This window comes from Xiphophorus maculatus, chromosome 7 (genome assembly GCF_002775205.1).
Source record: "Xiphophorus maculatus strain JP 163 A chromosome 7, X_maculatus-5.0-male, whole genome shotgun sequence".
Taxonomy (NCBI): domain Eukaryota; kingdom Metazoa; phylum Chordata; class Actinopteri; order Cyprinodontiformes; family Poeciliidae; genus Xiphophorus; species Xiphophorus maculatus.
This window is the reverse complement of record NC_036449.1, coordinates 2,327,323-2,349,321: the sequence shown is the minus strand read 5'-3', so window position 1 is coordinate 2,349,321 and position 21,999 is coordinate 2,327,323. Positions and strand designations below refer to the sequence as shown.

At 43.5% G+C, this 21,999-nt stretch overlaps 1 protein-coding gene across 3 annotated transcripts; it reads right to left on the bottom strand.

Annotated features, from left to right (window-relative positions):
- Positions 1–6,724: 6,724 nt before the first annotated feature.
- Positions 6,725–19,116, bottom strand: etv5 (ETS variant 5). 3 transcript variants are annotated; one of them, XM_023337252.1, is made up of 13 exons: positions 18,982–19,116; positions 15,840–15,955; positions 15,644–15,734; positions 15,510–15,557; positions 15,177–15,227; positions 13,534–13,657; positions 13,198–13,452; positions 12,803–13,098; positions 11,392–11,454; positions 11,075–11,143; positions 9,959–10,128; positions 9,755–9,862; positions 6,725–8,755 (listed from the first exon to the last, which is right to left on the bottom strand). In XM_023337252.1, the coding sequence occupies exons 2-13, from the start codon at positions 15,885–15,887 to the stop codon at positions 8,525–8,527; spliced, it is 1,554 nt and encodes a 517-aa protein (XP_023193020.1). In that variant the 5' UTR covers positions 15,888–15,955; positions 18,982–19,116; the 3' UTR covers positions 6,725–8,524. The 3 variants fall into 3 exon arrangements, with proteins under 3 accessions (XP_023193020.1, XP_014326594.2, XP_023193021.1); XM_014471108.2 differs by having other exon boundaries at positions 9,761–9,862; XM_023337253.1 differs by lacking the exon at positions 18,982–19,116 and adding an exon at positions 18,249–18,434.
- Positions 19,117–21,999: the final 2,883 nt, after the last annotated feature.

The window sequence follows — 21,999 nt, the reverse complement described above, 5'->3', positions numbered from 1 at the left end:
TTCTGCTCCAGTGTGGAACAGCGTGTTCATCTACTGCAGTACCTCTCTGTTCTCTGATGATGTGACTGATCATACAGATAACGCTGAATCCAACAAAAATAAAAGTTTGCCTCCTACACGTGCTTGTGTTCATCAGCAGGGAGGACAAGCCGGAGCTGCAGCTGATGACTGATTGTATCAAAGCAGGACTTTTGGTAGTTTGCTTTATTTGAACCTACAGGTGTGTGTTAACTAGAGTTGGGCAGTAATTACTTGTATTTACTTAGTTACATTTACTTCAATAAGGTTTTGGGGGAAAATAGTGTGTATTTTTGCTATGCTGTACGTTTTAATTTGACTTAAGTATTACTATTCTTACTTGAGTCAAATTTCTGGATACTCCACCCTATGAGGGTAACTTAACTGAATGAAGAGCCAGCTTGTTCCCACCAAAAATTCACCAGACACTCACCTGCAGGTTTTGTTAAAGTTTCACATTGAAAGATATTGATTTGGGAAAATGTTTCTTTTGCCGGGCTCGGTCTGTCTGATGATTTAATTTCTGATGATTCAATTTTGAAATGATTCATGTTTCATAACATCAATCAAGAAGTATTTCACCAAATACTTTTTTCTCTTATTTCAGTTATTTCTTGGACGGCTGCTTTTTTACTTAAGTAAAACTATGTTGAAGTACTGATGCTCTAACCTGAGTACATTTTTTGGGGGTTCTCTACCCACCTCTGGTGTTAACACAATGCCGAAGAGCAAAAACACCAGCAATGACATTAGAAATGTCATTACTGCTGTCCGATCTCGGAGGGTTCTATTTGGCCAATCCCAAACTATCCATCATGTCAACCTGAGGAAATATTCAGGGCAGGACTGGATGTCGTAGTGAGGCGACGGTGGGGGGAGATGCCAAGTAGAATGCCTCTTCTCTCCAGCATGACTTTCATTTTCAAAGTGACCTCTGAGGAGAGGTGAAGAGAGACTCCCAATTTACCGGTCGATCTATGTTCTCACCCTCACCTGGTCAGAAAATTTAGTTTATGACTGAAAGAAGAAGTTTCTGGATGCAACTGACTGGAATGTGTTTCCTCCGCCGGATGTCTGGGCTGCACAGAAGGTTGGTTGCCTCCCTCAAGAGATGTTTTGTACAGCGGTTGGTTGCAAAAGGTGTCTCTGCAGGCTGTTGAAAGCTGATAGGAATGTTTATCCAATTCTTTTTCTATTTACAGTTGGGTTTTTGTCTTAAGTAACACTGTGAGACATTGTAAAGTCCTTTGTGTGTTTTCCCAGCTGAATTTAAAGTTCAGTCATTCTTCAGCCTGAGAAATGAGTGTTGCACTAAGATGTGAGCAGGAATGAAAAATGTCCACTAGAGGGAAGCCTCGTTCAGCCCACAGCAAATCTGTGCTGAGAGGAAATTTTGAAATATAGAAATATCATGTGGGTGGTACGTGTGTTTTTGTGAGAACTCAGTGATGCCTCAGAGTTCAGGCCTCACGAGGGTCCTTCACATTGTGTGAAGAGAGAGCTGGAGAGAGTTCAGATGTTCTCTTCCCGTTAATGAGTGTGTGAGTCTCCTAGTGTTTCTGGAGGATATGTGTGAAACCACGTTATTGTGGAGCAGCCCCGTTTTGATGGTGAATCAGTGGTTCTCCTGGTCATGTGATTTAATCCGTGCTGTTAAACTTGTGGCTCTCTGCTGTGTCAGCATTTATTATGTGCTGGTTTACTTTCCTTTAATAATGTGCAGACCTAAACCTTCAACCAGGATGTGTTCTGCTCATCATAATGCACCAACAGGCCTGGACTTAGACACCAATTGAAGAAATTTCAAACCTTTTTGACTTGACAATATCTTATTCTAGAGGTAAAAGTTCTTTAAACTCAGGTTGTGGGAACATCTCTTGTCCACAGCCTTCTTCTGTCAGTTGGTTTTCTTTAAGATTTAGTTCTGGGGTCCAGCTACGTCATTCTAAACTTTAGTTTTCTTCTCTTAAATAATTAACATCATATTCATCTGAATTAAAGTAAGGACATGGTTCTACCATCACTATACTTTACTCTCTGTGTGTCTGGTGTTTTTTTGTTCTGTGATGTTTTTATGTCAAACTTAACTTTTGGGATTATATACCAAAAGGTCAACTTTAGGTCCAACAAACTCTTAAAATGTTTTGGGAGATTTTAGCCAGGTTTGGATGTTTTCTTCAGAAGAAAAGGCTTCTCCTACTCGTTAATCCAGACAGTAGAAGAATACAGGAGATTGTTGTCACATGTAGAACACAGTTGGTATGTGTTGGAAATCCCTGCAGCTCCTTCCATGTTACTGTCAGTCTCTTGGCAGCCTCCCTAACATGTTTCAGCCATGGATGCATCTGAGAAAAAAAGGATTCTCTTCAGGTATTAGAGAGCCGAGCAAGACTTGAGACTTGACTTGGTGCTTTTCCTCAGTGACCATTGGGTGAGAAGGGGGGTACACCTTGGACAGTTTTACTAGTCAATGTCACACACAGAGGAATAACAGGTATGTCACAAATGGGTAGATGAGAGCTTGATTTCATTAACTGTCAAGAACAATCCAGCAACTGGAAGAAAGAAGGTGTGATCTTAAAAAACCAGCAGATGACTGAGGCCTGACCTTCAGGTAAGGGCCATAGGGGTTGGGTCCGCCCACACAGGAGAGCTTTTACACAGATCCTGAGGAGCAAACACTGCCCAGGATCAGGTACTTTAAGCATTTCAGTTAATTGGCGTTGTCCAGGTGGACCATCCAGCTTTTTGTACTTTGAAAACTGCCTCAGTTAAAATTGTAATTATAATGGACCACTTTTCTTGTTAAAATATTTGCTTTTTTGATGACAGAAACATATTATACTAGCAGCAGAATTCAGCTTCTATGCACCAGAAATCTGGAACAAACTTCCTGAAACACCAAGTTCCTAAAAACTCACCTATGTAGATTTGGAACATTGATCAACTTATTTGATGTGTATTGATTGTTTTGATGATGACACGATGATGCAATGTCAGTTACACAATTGTTGACTGCACTTTGAACTGCCATGTTGCTGAAACGGGCTATACAAATAAAAGCTGATTGATTATTACTGAGAGCAGCGTTACTGAGAACTTGTCCATAATCAGAATCCAATGTATTCCTGGTGTTACATTTATGCAGAAAGTAGCAAACGCCAATACTATATGATGATGCAATAAATAAGCAAAATGACACATGATGATGTCAATTACAAGAACCTCGACCTTTTACTGGTCCGTCTAAACTGGATCTGAAGCCCTCAGTCATCAGTGTTCAGAGCAGATGGACCAACGCTCTAATAAAATATTTGTATTTGTTGTGAGTGCTGGCAGAAGCACTGTGCTCACACACAAACACACAATATGAGGGCAGGGCAGCTCCCCAGAGGGCACTAAAAGGCCTTTCATAATATTCCAAGGCACTCTGCTCTCTCAATCAATGGCCGTTGCCTTCCAGGCGGCGTTACTGGAGCCCACAGCTCGGCTTTTCCTCTCTGTACTTTGATAAGGCACTGACTCATCAGCAGGCAGAGTGCTGCGGCCGTCAACACACTTTGATAGCCTATCAGATGCCATCATGCTCTTCACTTCATGACCAACTGAAGCAGCAGTGGCATTACAAGCCAGGCTCTGCAGCTGCAGAGCAGGAGTTCTGGGGAGACGGAGGGAAAACATCACAAGATGCCTGCTGAAGGGCCACAGGACTCGCCTCGGCCCTCAGCTGCTGTTCACATTACAACAAATACACACGCAAACACACTTCACAGTTTGTGAAGAAGAAATGACACTGGGTTTCTGCACTCAGATTTTGGCTAAATTAGAAATTTTCCCTCAATCCCAGTTAGCGATATTCCACTGGAAATCCCATATTCAGTCATTTTTTCTGACATTTTCCATCTCAGTCGATCTTGTCATGATTTGCAGTGAAGAGGTGGTGAGGAAGACACTGAGGAACCAGGTTGGAATGAAAAAAAATGATGATTTAATGTTAATCCAGAAGCACAAAGTCCAAAAATCCAGGCAGCACAGATGAGCGGAAGGCTAATGCTCACTTCTGGTAGCAACTGGTACAAATGAATAACTGACGGTAGACTAGACAAGGCAGCTTGACAAGACAAGAACCCAACAAGGAACACAGGTGGGATTAAATACACAGAGGGTAATCAGGGAAATGAGACACATCTGGGAACAATCAAGGGGTAGACAGGACAACAGATATGAAATTAACTGAAAACGACACAGAAACCTAAATTAACAACAGAGAAAAACCAAAATAATCACAAACCTTGCCTACACAGAGTGGCTGAAAAATATCACTGGTGACATGCAAGTCAACAACCTGCCTGTCCCTCTCTTGGTTCATTGGGTCTTTTGTCTGGAGTGTGTTGTGTCCTTGGTCACTTGAATCATGATGGGATTGATTATATGAATTCTCTGAAATTATTTTGAAAACAGGATAAGATTTGCTTGAAAGCTGAGAACACAGCTCCCCCACCCCTTTGGTTCAGTGCTGGTTTTCCCCTTTTAGCTAAGATGGCTTCCGTCACTCAAACCATCAGTTAGTTCTCTCTGTCCACAATCTAGACATCATTGTCATTGAAACGGCTTTAAAAACTGATGCTCAACTGGGAGAGTCCCAGGTAGGTGTCACAACATCTTCAGGGAAAAAAATGAGCAAAAATCTGGTTGCCTTTGATTTAAAGCTGTTGTATTAAACTACTCATCACCCTGAGTACCATTATTGACCCATAGGGGTGGCAATGTCATTTTGTCAAGTTGCATTTCTTCAGCAGGGATGGGGAAGCTGGTCAGAGTTGATGGGAGGCTGGATGGAGAGAAATACAAGAGAAAACCTCTGAGACCAGAGGTTCACCTTCCAGCAGGACATCGGTGTGCAGACAGGATGGATCAAAGCATATTCCAACGTCCTGCGTCCAGCGGTCATTGGGCGAGAGGCGGGTCACACCATGGACAGGTCATCACAGAGACGCTCAGGACAAACAAGCAACATGCACACCTACAACAAAAGGCAATTTGGACAGACTATCAAACCAGAACTTCCTTCCACCTCAAGGTTCTGCTCTACCTTGTGTGGGTCTATCTCTTAAATCCAGTGGTTTCTGGATTCATCCAGAGTCCAGAGTCTCTTGTGCTACAGGCTTGAATTCAATGGCTAAACTGCCTCACCAGTATGCAGTCAACTATAAAGAGCTCTGCTAATGAGTTAATATTGGAGCCAGGGGTGCTGAAGCAGAGAGAACGTTGTAGGACCCCGGATCTTGAGGACTGAGACCACTGGCTTCAATCCAGAGGTGGGCGGTAACTAGATCATTAACTTGACTAGCCTTTTGGAAAATATGTACTTTTTGACTAAATATTATGAATAGCTAATGCTAGTAAAATTTCTGGATACTCTCTCCAATACAAGTTACTTAAATTAAGAAAGAATAAACATGACTGTTAGGTTAATTGGTCTATCTAAATTCTCCCTAGAGATGAGTGTGTGTGTGTGTGAATGGTTGTTTGTCCTGTATGTCTTTGTGTTGCCCTGCGACAGACTGGCGACCTGTCCAGGGTGAACCCCGCCTCCCGCCCGGAACGTAGCTGGAGATAGACACCAGCAACCCTCCCGACCCCATTAGGGACAAAGGGTGAACAGAAAATGGATGGATGGATGGATGGATAAACATATTTTAACCAAAATGTCTGAGACTCAAAGCTACAGTTCAAAGCTAAACACTACATATTGTTGCTGGTACTACATTACCTTATTCCTACATATTTCCTGCTGTAAGCATTAATTGTAATGTTTAATATTAAAAAAGTGTTTTTGAAAGTATTTTTTTTCCCTGAATGTTATTCAGGAAGAATAACATTCTTTGCAGTCTAAAGAAAACATGCAAGTTTTCTTTAGACTGCAAAAACTTGCACGTAACTTTATATTTTGTCTGTTTTTGTATGTTTGCTATATGATCAGTTACTCAGTACTTCACTGGTCTTTTTATCAAATATATATTTACGCTTACTCCACTAATTTCTTGGAAAACTATTTTTAATTTTTACTCGAGTAAAAATATGTTGAAGTAGTGTTAGTCTTACTTGAGTACAATTGTTAACAGCAGTGTTATAACTTGATTGTTTCTAGTAGCTCAAAATCAAAAGAAGAGTTGCTTCCTTTGATGAAAGGAAGAAGGTTTAGTGAACCATCTCTGCCCTTTTAAAGTTAGTGTCTAACTTCTGCCTCTGAAGCTGCTGCTATCAGAACAGATTACTCTTTAACCTCCTTTTACACCCGCACTTGTCTTTTGATACTTCAATATTTATAGCTTATTCTGTGCTCTCACTCAACTCATTCATATTTCATTAGCTTCCAAACATGTTTGGCCCTTTTTGTTGGCTTTATGGTGCTTGTGGAGATAAAAACAAGGTATAAAAGTGCATCAAAGTAACTAAATATGATCTTTTTGCCCCTCTGAGAGTCCGACACCGTGTGAGCTAGGCTTGAAACTGAACTTACCCTCTGCAGTCGGCTCACCAGACGTTGCTCTACCACAAAGAGTAATCATTTTCCCAGAAATGAATGAGCAGCGGTGAGGAGAGGCATGTGACCCAGAAATCAGGCAGGTCAGACCCGAGGAGTCAGTCAGCTGACTGTTGGCAGGGGGAGGAGGGTCAAAAGACGAAACAACAGCTCTGCAGGCAGTGAAGCATCAAGGAGCTTTTATTGTACCCAGTACAGATCATCAGAAACTCAGCAGTGTAAGAAACACATTGTGAGGGGGAGGGGATGAAGGGAGAGCCTGTACAAACACAGATCCTTTGATGAGATCATCATCCACCTCTGGTGGATTTCTGGCCTTTTCAACTTTCTTAGTTTAAAGAAGCAGTTGTAACTTTTATAAATAATGTTTTTTATTTATTTATTTACATATTTGTTAAAACTATCACCATGTCGTGACAGTATAACATGAGACAGAAAATCTTTTTCCTATGGACTTGCTGTCATCTACAGAAACATACTGGTCCGTCAGAAACAGCCAATCAGAGCCAGGATCGGGGTCTTAGCGCTGTCAATCACCCCGCCCCTTTGCTCTGCTACACTATCACTGGTTCACCACAACAGAGCCTGTCATGAATGCTAAGACTAGTTAGCATGGCAAGTGATGACAGCGGATAAATGGTAAGTTGTCTCTCCACCATTAGCAGATTGAGCAGCAAGTAGATGAGGATGATCAACAGCGCTCCTCCTGGCTCTGATTGGTTGATTTTGGTTGGGAGTGGTGCATTTCTGCTGACAGCAATAGTAGGTCAGGGAGGTGGAGGAGATCAGTCTTTTCACATCCGTCTCAAATTACACTGTCATGACAGTAACAGTTTCAACAAATATGAAAAAACCACAAAACAAAACATATTTTTGTAAGTTACACACTGTAGCTTTAACAGCTAAACAACACATTGTCATTCAGTCTCCAACCTGAAGCCCAACAGCAGTAGTAGCAACATCATTACAGCCTGAACTGTACAGCTTACACATTTAAATCTGAACCAATGCAGCCTTATAGCAAAAATATATACTTTATAGAAGTTTGTCTTTGCCTGAATTCCGAAAAAAAGAGAATATAAACAAATTTCTTTGTCCCGATCCAGTAAAGAGATATGTCAATGGAGTGGTTCCAGCAAGCAGAAAGATGGAGGTGGCAGAGGGTTCCCGGAGGACGCCGGTGACCCCAGGTCCCGGGTTGTGTTTGCATGCAGCGCCCTGATGCCCCTGCCATACTGGTGCATCAGAGGAACGACCAACACGTCAAGCACCCAGAAAGATTAGGGGAAAAAAGGAACCATTTTTATTGGACATGAGACGTTCTCACAGTGATGGAGTGAACCACACACACACACCGGAGTTCAGCATATTAAAATCTCTTACATAGACGTAAAGAACATTTACAAAGTGGAGCGGTGAGGCCTGCTGAGGCCCGGACAGACGGGAAAACAGCCGGAGTGTTAAACGGTGTTCTTCTATCTACAGAGTGTTTGTCTTTGCGTAAATTCAAGCCCTTTCGCTGATCTTGGATTTCGAATGTGGAGACATGAAAACAGGGAACCCAGAAAGGCAACTCTAGACAGGACAGAGCTCGTGATTGGCTGCTTCCCAGGAATACAGATTGTCACAAAGTCAGACGGACACCCACTCCCGCGGTCTGTCAGTCCACTCCAAAACGGTGGCCTTTGACTTTTTCACTGTTTGGTTTCCGTGGCAACGATAGCCCTGGCCTTGCAGTGCAGAGCTCTGGAGCTACGGAGTCCAGTTCTCCCTCCCCTCACTGCCGCAGGTTCCTCCAAGCTTCCGGAGGCCTCAGAGGGATTTTCCAGGGGCAGAGGTCATTCCCTCCAGGCAGCTCTACAGGTTCCAGCTGTGGATTTTTCAGAGCTGGCATGAGGAGAAACATTGGGAGTGTCTGCGTGTACGTGTGTGTTTTGCATCCGGACACGTGCGAGCCGGCTAGTAGCCGTAGCCGTCAGGGAAAGGCAGGGCGGCGCCGCACTGCTCCCCGGCCTCCAGCAGGTAAGGGGCGGCGTCGTCGTAGTGGGTGAGGGGCACGGTGTCGTCCTCCAGCCCCGGCAGGCCGTCCACGTCCGGCTTCAGGTTGGGCCGCTGGTTGTCGGGGAACGCCATGGAGAACAAAGCCTCGGGATCACACACAAACTTGTAGACGTACCGCTCGCCTGCCACCTGAGGAGGATCACATGTTGGGTGTGAGCAGAAAGAGACCCCAACAGGATTCTAACAGGAAACTAGTGATGCACGCATCCACTTTTTTCACTTCCAATACAGATACCTGAGGCTTAGTATCAGCTGATCCGATGCGGAAAGACTGTGGATCCAGAATCGACTTAAAACTTTTTCTTTTTTTAAACAGACACATAAATTAATTGAATTAGAAATTTACTTGATAACTCTGTACCAGTATGGCACACTTAAATACACCAATAGTTTCCCAAGCTTGTTCAAACATGTAAAAGCGACAGCTTTAATTTGTTCAGTCGGTGCAGCTAGGAGTAGAGCAGCCAACGTAGAATAAATAATAAAGAAACTGAAAAACCAACAGGTTGACTATCTTGGTCGAACATTTAGAAAAACTGCAAGAAACATTCTGTCAAATGGTTCACAAAGTCAAATTAGGATTTCTGAATAATAATAATAATAATAATAATAATAATAATAATAATAATAATAAAGCATGACATCACTCAGAAAACAAAATGTAGAATTAGACTGAATAGATCCTCCTTTATGGATTGCTGCATTGATACAGATACCTGATCTAGATATTGTTTTCAATATTAGTACTGATCCAGATATTGATCGGTCAACACATCAAATTTGATATGTATAGCATATTTCAGCAACAAGGCCTTTCAAAGTGCTTTACATGATAAAAACACAAAGTCATACAACATAGAATTGACAACTGAAACAATACATTTAGTCAAAGCGCCAACATTAAATTCTTAATCCTTTATGTTTCAAAAGCAAATTCAAACAGATGGGTTTTTAGTCTAGATTTAAAGGCACTAAGTGTTTAAGCAGTTTTGCAATATTCTGGGAGTTTGTTCCAGATTTATGGTACATAGAAGCTGAATGCTCAGTTGGATGAGTGCATCTCTACAGAAAACTCAAGGATGGGAAGACCGGAAAACTGGAGCAAAGAGAGAAGAAAAAGGAACGTGCCTTTACCTTCTGCATGATGCCCTTCTCGTAGTAGTAGCGCAGCGAGCGGCTCAGCTTGTCGTAGTTCATGGCGGGCCTGTTTTTCTGAATGCCCCAGCGACGAGCCACCTGACACACACCATCGGGACACAAACACACACGCATGTAAGAATCGGGTGTTGGCAGGTAGAGGGGCAAACATGGCGGCAGGAAGCAGGCACCGACCTCCTCAGGCTCGATGAGTTTGAACTCCATGCCGCGACCGGTCCAGGCGATGAAGTGTCCGTTGGCCGGGTCGTCCAGCAGGGTGACGAGGAACTGCCAGAGCTGCAGGGAGCCGCGGCGCTGGTAGGGAGGGCCGTCGCGGTAAGCAGACGGCTCCTGCTTTATTTTCCCTGCAAACGGAGGAAAGAGCGAAGGAGAGGAGATGGAGAAGAGGAGGCAGAAGGAAGAAGAAGAAAAGAGGCAAGTGTGAATCAGAAATGTTCTGCATCTCAGTTTGGTGAGACATTCCTACCAGATGGACAACAAAATGCACTGGCTGGTCATTATGCACAGAGCCGTTCATCACTAGCCAACAAGTTACAACCACTTCCATCTGATGGTTTGGAGACTAACGCAAAGAAGAACATTATTCTGAGGTGGAGGGAAATTAAACATGGTTCTCATCATTTTCATTATACTAGTAATACTAATGTACAAATCAATAGTCTGTAATTCTGCTTTACACTAAACACTAAATCACATTATTAATATCATATATTTTTCAATTATTATTGTGATTTATAAGTTAAAAATAATACATTGACATGTTATTTGGCATGCTCGTTTATCTGATTGGCTGCCAGTCAAATTCATCAAGAAACTTTCCCCCTCAGGGTAGTTTAGTTATTGGGAAATGGGGACACCAGAGGAACCGTCCATCAGCCCTGAGGAACTCCTGGCTGATTAAAATAGGAAGGTATGAGGCAGCAAAAGCACGAAAAAACATTCTAATAGTTGATGTTTCTTTACATATTTTGTAGCTTTCTCTGTGGTTTGCCAAAGGGGGTCCCTGGCCAGATGCTAGTGCTGTTAGAGGGACCATTCTAACCCATAAATCTGCTTTGATCTAAACCATCATAGATCAAAGTCTGACGGTGCCACCAGCACAATGGTGTGGTGAAAATAATGTGTAGTGATGGTGTAGCTTTTTCTATGTATGCTAATGAGTTTGTCCTTGTCTGATCAGAGTGTCTTCCCCAAACGGCTTCTAGTAAACCCAGAACAGGACGTCTTTTATGACTTTGAGTATCAGTCTCATTCCTGAGCTGCTTGTTGAAGAACACAGCAGATTTTTACCTTCTAGTCTTTCTGGAACCACACATGTATCGTCGAAGTACAGCTGTGGATCTCTGTCATAGGAGTAGCCTGAAATGAACCAAGAGGAAAGGCAGCATGAATCAGATGGAGTGTACATTCAGGCTAAAGAGGCTAACTGCCTGCTAAGCAGTTTATACAACTGCTTCCCAGGAGCTGGGGCCAAAAGCTGATGTGTGTGTTGCTGCTGACGGCGCTCTCTCAGCAGCTCCATGAGCCACCAGGTTCAAGGTCATAGAAGACATCAAGAAATAACACACACTTCTGACACACACAGACAACAACTGGGCTCTACTCACCGTCATGGGGATTCTGGTAGAAACTTCCTGCTCTCCCAAAGGACGACTGGCAGTTAGGCACTTCTGGAAGCAAAAAAGAGAGGAGAGCAGGTTTAGAATCTGGGATTAAAGGCTCAGATGAAGCGGGCTTCATTTGTGCAGGACCACCTGCAGATGGAGCACACAGCAGCTCTCACATGTCTTCTGACTGGTGAAGTTCAATAGGATTAGCTGCATCCTTTCTGTTTTAAGTTTCAATGACAATCAACAGCATGAGACCTCTCCCTCTTAAGGGTGAGTGCATGTTTTTGGCAAGAAGCTTCCCCTCCAGCCTTTAGGACCACTTCCTGTCCACTCATGATCAATTTGAAGTTTTCCTATTACTTCCTCGATCGCTGTGCTCATGCAGAGAGGAGAACTGGCTCCTAGCTGAGGAGCTTGACGTGAGCTCCCTCCATGCAGAGCTACGGCGCTGTAGTGACGTGGGTATTTAAAGGCCATAAGAGGATTTGTCATTACATCACAGCGCAGCACAGGCACTCAGCACAAAGCAAATCAGAACAAATCAGTCAGCGTGAGGGAAAAGTTTCTGAGCTTCAGCAAAGAGGAGGGAGGGATAAATGCATCAAGGCCAGAACAACAGCTGGGCTGGTGGGCGTCCGGGTCCAACACTCCCCCGCCAGTCACTCTGGCTGCATCCATGCCGACAGCCACAACAGTTTTAACTCTTTTCAACTTTCTAGTGTCTTTTCATGATCACGTCTGTGTATGAGCTCAACATTTCACCTGCTTGAATGTCATCAGTCACTTGCCTGTAGGAGAGCAAGTTATTGTGGCCTCATCATTCACGTTCCATAGGAAATGAATGGAGAGGCAGCGGCGTCGCCTCCTGTGTGTCGACAACTTGAAGCTCAAATTTATTTGCTAGTTTTTGCCACTGACTCACTTGTGTTGCCATGCGAAGCTGGGTGCATGCTATGCAAAATAACTTCTAAGCTTGGCACCAAGGCTAAGGCTGTAGATAGCCACCTGCAGTATGACAATGAGGAGTATAGAGGTGCTGCCAAGAGCCACAAAGAGACCCCAGAAATGTCACAATTTTTGCTCTGCTTGACTGTAATGCAGCAGGATCACCAAACAATCCCTGTATTTATAGTTCTTTTGGTCTTCAAGGTGGCATTAAAAAGTTCTTATGAAGTCTTAAATTTGACTTGCTGAAACCTGGTTGGAAACGTATTTACTAGTTGATCTGAGGCTCGTCCTGACCAGCACACCTGACTGTGGCGGGACAAACAGCACCTGCGTGTCCAGGCTGCTGCTGCATGTTAAAACTCACAGTCATGTGTTGATGCCAAGACCAAACATGGACAGGCACATTCCTCACCCAGTCCCCCCACTGCACAAAGACTGCAGTCAGAGCACTGCTGCTCACCAGAGTCGAAGCAGAAGTCACGAGGCTCCTGTTTAATGGCCATGGGGTGGAATGCGGCCTGACGGGGGGGCACCATGGCGGGCACGCCCTGCTCGCTGTACCGAGGGTCGATGAGCTCCTGTTTGAAGCCCTGGGGAGGCACCGCCACCAGAGGCTCTGACATCTGCCGGTGGTAGGGGGGGCGGCCGTCACGCGGCAGGCTGGTGCTGCTGGGGGGTGTGGCCAGGAACCGGGGACGGCTTTGGCTCTCAGATGGGGGGAAAGGTATGCATGGCTCTGACATCTGCCTCTGGAACCTAAACACAGAGGAGAGGACATCTGTGTTGAAGGACGGCTCACAAAGACATGGAATGAGACAGTGAGGACACAGCGAGGTAGAGAGTGGGGGGGCTCACCTGTGCTCAGGTGTGAAGCTGTTAGCATCCTGGCTGAGGGGTACACAGGGCACAGCGAAGGGGGGGCTGTGCCCCAAGATGGCCTGCTGGTTGGGGGGGTGCTGTAGTGCACGCTGTGCTGGGGTCTGATTGGCTGTGTGGCAATGAGGAGGCGAGGTCTGTGTTAGAGCTGTGCTGGTGGGGAGGCAGGGAGAGACCGGTGTGGAGGGTGGGGTCAATGGCTTGAATCCGGGGGTTGGCTTTCCGTCGCAGGCACTGTGGATGAAGAGGTGAAGGAATGAGCTGATTGGACGACAATGAACTGATTGGGCGCTCTGCAGACGGAGTCGGTCATACCTGTAGCTGTAAAGGCACTTCTCTCCGTAGGGCATGGGACTGCTGGCCTGGTGGCAGGGGGACAGGTCCTTGGTGGGGGTCAGCTCTCGTTTGATCTTGGTCGGTGGAGGCCCATGAAACATCACTGCACCGGAGACAATGGAGAGCATCAGATAAGCTCCAGCCATCAACAGATGCTATCTGCAGCGCGTTGGGGACTGATGGCTAAATGGACGCATGGCCAGCGTCTGGATTCCCTGACTGACAGACACTTAGCGGGTCTTTATCATCTGCTCCAATCACAGCTGACGCTGCGCCACAGCATGACAGGAGCTGCGCTCAACATGCAACGACCATCAGAGCTCCCATCTGATTCCCATTAGGGCTGGCCAATAGCAGCACTCATGAATCAGAGCAGCTGTAATCTAATGGCACTGAATGATTTGCTCCTCATTGTGCTGTAACCATTAGACACCGGCTGCAGCGCTCCGTGGATCGGCTGCAGTTTCCGGGGCGCCACATAATAGCCACAGAGAAACTGGATCCTGGAGCAGCGCGGCTGCAGGAGCTGAATGAATTATCCAGCAGGCTGATGGACCTGAGTGGAGCCAAAGTGAACATGTGAGCTCCTGTGTGTGCGCATCACGCCGAGGTGGAAGTAACCCGGAGATTAGGCATGGTGGACAAACAAACTTCACTCCAAAGGACATATCAGCCAAGAGACGGGGGGCTAGGTTTGGTATTGACAGATGGCAAACACTAATCCTGTGACAGGATGCATTATGGGATTCAGTTTGTGAAGTTACACAATAAAGAATGAACAGCAATAGTTTGGTTTATTTAGCCTGTAATAGAGAAAAAAACGTAGGTGTTCATTTTTCAAAGTAACATACATGTTAATGTATGTTACTAATACATTTAGAAATGTCAAAGTTTCAACCTATATGTTTAATTCACAAACTAAATATTTAATTTCCAAACTAGACATGAAAATTTCCAAACTAAACATTTAGCTGTTAGTCTAAATATTTAAGAACAAACAAAAAACTCCACTCCATATTACAATATTTAGCTTGCTAACGTAATATTTAGTTATCATGCTAAATATTTAGGTCTGAACTACAGATTTATTTCAGTTGAAACAACTAGATTAGTTAACAAACTAATGGCAACCGTAGGGGTCAGCTGACTGCATACAGTGTGAATCTACCTGTACAAACAGCCTGGAAGAGCAGCTGTACAGAAACACAAACAGGACAGTGAAGCTGGAGGTTAGTTAGTAACCAGAACAACCACACCCTGTCATCACCTCCCACGCCTCAGAGCGACAGAGGAGGGCCAGTGAAGCTCCACTGGTTCTGGTTCAAACGTGTCAACAAGCTGCTCAAAGCAGGTTTTATAAGAGGGGAGGGGCAACTGGAGTCCGGGGGACGAGGAGGACTGCTCCAAAGCAGCTCCAAATACTGGAATCTAGCAGCAGCTGAGGGATCTGAGTGTGGAACTGTGTGAAATCAGATTAGGACCTTGGCTCATGTGATGCCCCATGCCACTCGGCTGATTAAACTCAAAATGGAGGAGGAGGAGGGAAGAAGGTGGGAGCCGAGGGCGAGGAAATCTAAACATCCAGAGCCGAGCATGCAGACGGGACAGACCCAGGTACTTACAGCTCTCCGACTGGAAATCTGGGACAAACTGCTCATCGTCGGGCACCTGGGCTGTGGAGATACAGGAAGACGGCACAAATGTCAATAAACCACACACACACACACCGGAGTGGAGACACACTCGTGACTAATTTGTGTAAAAGAGTGAAGCAAGAAAGAGACAAAGACGGTCTGAGTCAGCCATTTATCCTTTCAAGGACTTTGCTCTTCTTGTTCCGCTTGCCAGCTCAAGAAATAAAAACGTTGGGCATGTTGTGGTTTGGAACATTAAAGTTTAATGTTTCAAACCACTGCCTGAACTTTTTTAACCACAGCCCAGAGGAGTGAGCCTACCTTCTGCGATCCAGATCTCCTGCAGCTGACTGAGATCTTGAAAGAGTTCTGAAAGTCAAAGGGAGAAAAACATTAACTGCAAGTCATCTGACGTAAAAACAAAAAGAAAAAAAAAATGGTACCAGAGCTCTCACCTTCTGTGTCCTGGGCGAGTTCTGTGTCCACAAACTTCCTCTTCCTGTCGTTCAGTGGCCGAGTGTTGGGCAAGTCATCCGCTGCAGAATTCTGAGAGAGATGAACAGAAACCATGACCACAAGCAGCAGCAGACACCACCTCCATCAGCCAAAGGGGCCGATGTGAGAGGCTGGCAGAGAGGCGAGTCCACTTACACTGGGTGGGACCATGAATGGGACCTGCTGGTCGTAGAATCTGTCCATGCTATCTGTGGGATGGCAGTTCCAATGTGGGAGGGAGGCGGAGGCAGCCACGTGTGGATTCGCTGAAGCTGGAAAAAAAAAACAAACAAACAAAGAAAGGTGAAACAAATCTCCGGGTACCAAAACTCCTCTGCACTCTGGTTGACCTTGACGGACGACCTCAGCCCACGCAGAATGACGCCTCATTACTGGGTTCTGTTGTGATGCTACAACAAACCCACCCTCTTCCTTCAGCTCTGTGTTTAACCAGCAAACAGAGGAACACAAGCAAGGCGCTTATATAAGCAGCAGCTCCTTTACACTGTAATCAGCTTCCAGGATCTTTAGTGAAAACCCTTGGAGATGCTTCCAGCTCAGCAGAATGTGGGCCGGGCTCTACATCACAAAGCTCCAGACCAAAGAAAGTCAGGGAAAAGTCAGGTCAGGGGGCTGATTAACTCCTGGAAAAGGCTTGAGGAAGTCATGGGGTGACGATGCCAGTGTTACACCTGGCAGCACCAGGTGTAAACACACAGCACTGCAAGCTTCACCAGGTTGTAGCGCTGGCCCATCCTCACCCAGCGCAACGATGTGACTCACTCCTCTGTCTCCTGGTAATGGATGATGAATAAAGGATGGCCGCTGGGCAACAATTACAGCCGCCAAGCAGAACGCTAGGGCCCCGCACTACGCACAGAACAGAACTTCAGTAGTAGCCGAATATTGTTTTACTAGTTTGACTCCTGGGTCATGTGGGGAAAAAAGAGAGCGTCAATTAGGAAATCAAAATCTGAAGCATGGCTGGACCAGAAGATGTTCTGTAGACATCTAACAGAATTATTGTTACTGTATTTTAGAAGTGAATTATACAAAAAAAAAAAAATACCAGTATTATAATGAATGTGTTCATCTGATTCAGGATATGATTAAAAGGCAATTTCACAGTTTTAAGGAATTTAGTCCAGTTTTGATTGGGACTATTCAGAAACTAAAATACTTCCACTACTTCCACTCTACTCAGACCAGGAATGATTGATTTTACCAAGCCTGCCGCATTTGATCAATTAATCAATTAATTGCATGACGAATTAAAATGAGCTCAAAACTGATTGCTAGTTTTTCAAGGGCAGTTTTGTTTACGACATTATAATCCATTTTATTTCCAGTTTCTGTTTTTTTTTAATTATTAATTGTTTTTGGTTGTTGAGTTTTAATTTGGATATGTAAAATGACTTCCAGTTCCAGTGTGGAGTGTTCTTTGCAAAATTTAACTTTATTAGTCTTTGATGGGGAAAACTTGCATTATCATACTATTAACAAAATATTACTTGAAAATGGTCTAAAAAAAACAAACAAAACAATATAAATGGATTATTGCGAAAACTATTGGGGCAATTTATCATTCAGCAAAGTTAGTTATTGTGACAGGCATCGATTTTACACTGATTATAAAATCACTTTTTAATAAAGTTTCTGATCTATAAAACCTAAAAAAGTCAAAATGTCAAGACTTTTTGGCATTTAGTCCACCTTAGATGGACTCCTGCTAGAAAAAAGACAGATGTCAGATGAGTCTGTAAACACATTGACCAACAGTTTATGCTATGCTGTAAATTATTCAGTTTAATATATTGCAGATATATTAAACAAATAGTTTCCGTTAATTCCTTAAGTTTTTGTTGGATTTGTAACTCTATGTTTGGTCCTTGAGGTGTTACCCTTCTGAGAAGAAATCATTTCTGTCATGTAATTATGTAATAGCACAATTGCTAAATTTCATACATCATCCTGACATAACACTTTACAGTCTGCTACAAAATCTCAGTCAATGCATAAAAATACTTCACCTATGCAGTATTCTGGGTCAAATACAAGGTGAGTGTTTGGAACAAAGGTTTCGCAGATTTGTCAGGCTAATTTACCAAATATAGATAAGTCTTGGAATTGTTGATTGGTATTTATTAAAAAGGTATCTTTGTTGATGAGCTGGGACCTCCTTTTCCATTACACTAATCTTTAGCTGCTTCCAGACATTCTCAGTTAGATTCAGCTCGGTGGTGAGCCACTCAAAGGGTTATTATTACGTTATCAAGGAGCATGTTGGTTAGATTAAAGCATTACTCATCTCTGTTTGGGATATGGATTACACTGGGCTTATCTGAGGAATCCTTCCACGGCTCGACTAAACACAAACAGGACCCCATGTAAGGTGGTCTAAAAACGGGTTTATATGAGTAAGCTTTTCACAAATCATAAACTGTATTCTGCGGTGAATCTAGTATGACCATTCTAAGTACCGTTCATTTTAAACGAGATCCGATCAAGAGTAGTAATTGAAAACAATGAAATATAGTCCTTTATTCAAATAAATCGCACACTAACCTCAGCAGCACAATTAGTCATTAGCATCCGCTTTAAACCGAACCTGAGGAAGATCAAAAGTGCGCCACAGTCTCCAAAAGCAGTCGCAGCTTGGCGCGACAGAACAGAACTAATATTCAGCTAAAAAAAAAACCACACACAACAAAAAGTCACCTCTTCTGTAAAACTTCTATGTGTAAGCCGACGGTGGCGGTCCGAAGTTCACTCTGCTCACAACACACACACACACGCACACACGCACACACACACACACACACACACACACACACACACACACACACACACACACACACACACACACACACACACACACACACACACACACACACAACCACCTACTGTCCTCCGCCCTTCCCCCCACCCAACCCTGTCTTGTTTTCTTCAATGAAGTGAAACTCTATCCGTGTGGAATCACTGAGAGAGGGGGGAGGAAGGGGGGGGGGGGGGTCATTGCTCCATCCATTCATAAAAAAAATAAATTCAAAAATCACAACCAGCCGCCCAACCGCAAAGATAAACCAAAGCTAATACACGAACAGAAACATTGGTAAAATATAAAATATAAGACCAAAGTTAAAACACAGCACGTTGCGATAAACTGTACTTTTAGAAGCCGATAACAAAGTACATCTAAATCAAATCAAAGCGTTGCGTCTCTCCGCTGTCTAAAAACTACGTAGCTAAAAAAAAGGTTCATAAACACGTTTCTCGCAAATTAAACAGTGCAGCCTACCTTTGCCTGTATGTTAAACGTCCTGTATGTCGAAAAAATGCAATAGAAATATCCAAATAAAAGTACAACGTGTCGAGAGCCGCGAACCCGTCTACGCACTTGCTTTACTGAAGCTTCTCCTCCGACTCACAAAACTTGACTGAGCCTTTTCTGTAATGGCCCGGTGCTTTTCCCCTGCGCTCGAGAGGCATGCAAAGGTACACGCTGATTGGTGGGTCAAGTCTGCCCGTCAAACACGCAGCCAATAGCGTCTCCCATGTTTATGACTTATTCATGAGATGCAGTTTGACCAATCACGAGACAGCAGTGTCCTATTTTTATGAATGGCTGGATTTCATTCACATTTTTTTTTCAATCATCGCTGCCAGACGTGTTTGTTAAAGGGCCAGCAGCAGTGGAAACGTACTGGGAGTTAAATCTACAAAACAACACGAGCGTCATCCTGGGTTTCTGTCCTATCAAACGGCAAATTGGATCATAATTGTACTAACTCGGCATTGCTGCTGTATTGAGCATGGAAATTTATATTTAACTACTTAGTAGTTTACTCTTTCAGAAATAACATGTACACAAAGGCTATAAATGACAAGAATTAAAATCTGAAAAACTATTTGAGCAATTTGTGTTATTCAGTTTTCAAAGTTTATAGAGTTGATGGTATGTTTTTCCTATAAACATTATTTTTACCTAGTACTGTTGGTTTAATTAAGAAGCCTTTCTGCATTGTAAGCACAGTTGCTTGGGGAATCCTAAAACAGCGCTTTAGGTATTGATTTGGGCTTTAAATGTGCTGATCAGGTGACTAATTCTTGTAGAAGTGTCCAGTCAGATCCATATATATATATATATTATAATGTTATGAACTTGCTATTAATTTTTTGGGGGGGAAAATATTTTCCTGATTGGCGGTCCCTAATTACATATCAATCATAAAACATAAAACCTCCTGGAACCAGATTTGGGTTTGTTGCCTCAGGGCAACATTTTGCTACAGCAAGGTTTTCTACAGTGATTATGAGAAATGAAATACAAATCAAACAAAAACTATATTCATAAAAAAACTTTTTTTTGTCAAAAATTAATCAGACATGGTTCCAACTCACCAAATATAAAAGAAACAACTAACATTCATTAATGAATGGTACATTTGAGCAAATTACTAAAACGAGCATTTGTGTGTATGTGTGCACTTTTGGTGGAGTTAGAATCACTAAGGATGTTGCGATCAGTTTTTTCCCTATTATATGTAAAACATCAGGAAGGAATTGCTTGCCGATGTGAAAAAGAGTGCATACCACATTTCTGGTACTTGATTATTGACATACCTGTGAATCACCATCTGTTTATCTGATTATCTATGGGTTGTAGCGACCAGATTCACATCAGTGACTGGAGTTAGGGCTGCAGGCTCTCTTTTTTTTTTAAAGAGTTTGTAGTTCTGATTCTTTGGTAGAATTTGAGCCAAGCAAACAACAACATTTCCACCAGCTCCCATATCTGGTAGATCTGGTGGTTGCACGACTCGCCCTGTGTAGGTTTTCAAGTTGTACGGAACACTATCTGCACCAGGTATATGAATGACCCTGCAGCCCCATATTTTTGGATTTGGCAAGTATTGCTTCAGTTTTTGCCTGACTTGGAATAGGAACATTTGTTAATTGATGAGCAGCTTATCACCCTTTGAGACAGAAGGTAGTTTTGAGGATAAACAAACAATGAAATAATGGTTGTACAGGTTTTCATCGGGAATAACCCCAATTTATGAACCATGCATCTTTTGTCCATGAAATGATCTTGCATCCATCTCCTGTTGCTGTTAGTCAATAATAAAGTTAAAAAATTGGCTGTCATAATTATTTTGTAATCAACTGCATATCAATGCACTAGAATAATATTGTCTGAACCAAAGCGCCCCAACTGTGCAATGTTGAACTGAAGCAACAAACAAAAAAACACAGTTTTAGCATATAAATTATAAATAAAATTGTTTTGAAATCATCTACAATGTTTCTTTACATACTCACAGACATAAAAATATTTTTAGTTAAGAGTTACCCAAAATTTAAACATGAAGAAAAGTGATGTATAACTTACAAGTAGGAGGCCCCCCAAAAAATAAAATAAAGGAGCAATGTGAGGTGCAGATATGTGGTTTGTTGCCTGAGGACAACGCCATGCCTTAGAGGGTTAAAGGGAAAACCTAAATACCAGACTCATATTTTCAGGTGACAGGTGGTGGAATCCAAAGGTTGGAGGTTCATGGACGAGTGGCCATCCTGATCACATTAGGAAACCCTCATGTAAACTCTATCTCACTGCCAACGTCACAGTTGGCTCCAACAGCTGGTATGAAATCTATAATCCCTGGCAAATCCCTGCAGCTATGATGTAGCGATTACGAGAGTGCTGCTGAGGCAGTAATAGTAGAAGGAGACAGTCACATATGTAGCTGTCACATAGAATCTCAGCGGTCAACCATAGGTCTTGGGCCGATGGCAAGCAGGTTGTCTTTCAGTATCAGCTGAAACAAGGAGAGGGGGCAGAAATATCCACTGACATTCTCGACTGAGCGTAAATAGCAGAGGACATCTCAGTCAGTGAGACTATCTGAAAAGCAACAGCCTGCAGGTCCGCTGGCGTTTGGTGCTGCGGATGTGGTGGGTGGCCATATGGAGGCACATTGTGCTGCTGTTCTTAATGCTTTCCTTAAATAAATAGGCCACGTGTGACGGCTGACTTGCTGTTTGTTTAGATACTGCTCTCTGTTTCTCTCTGGGTGGTTTGGACAGTGAAAGTGAGTGTTGTGAAGACGAGGCAGGCTTTTAAGCCCAGGAATCTTGTTCCTTCCAAGACCGCTACTGTGGGTTAGTGTGACACTGACGTAACGGCCAGGTCAGTGAAGAGCGTTATCTTGGAGCCATGTAGGCTAATCCTGGTTGTTGCAGAGCAAGGTTAGAACACGGCAGAAACAAAAACCAGGTCCTAAACCTTAGCGCAGCCTTCATCTGTGCACATCTC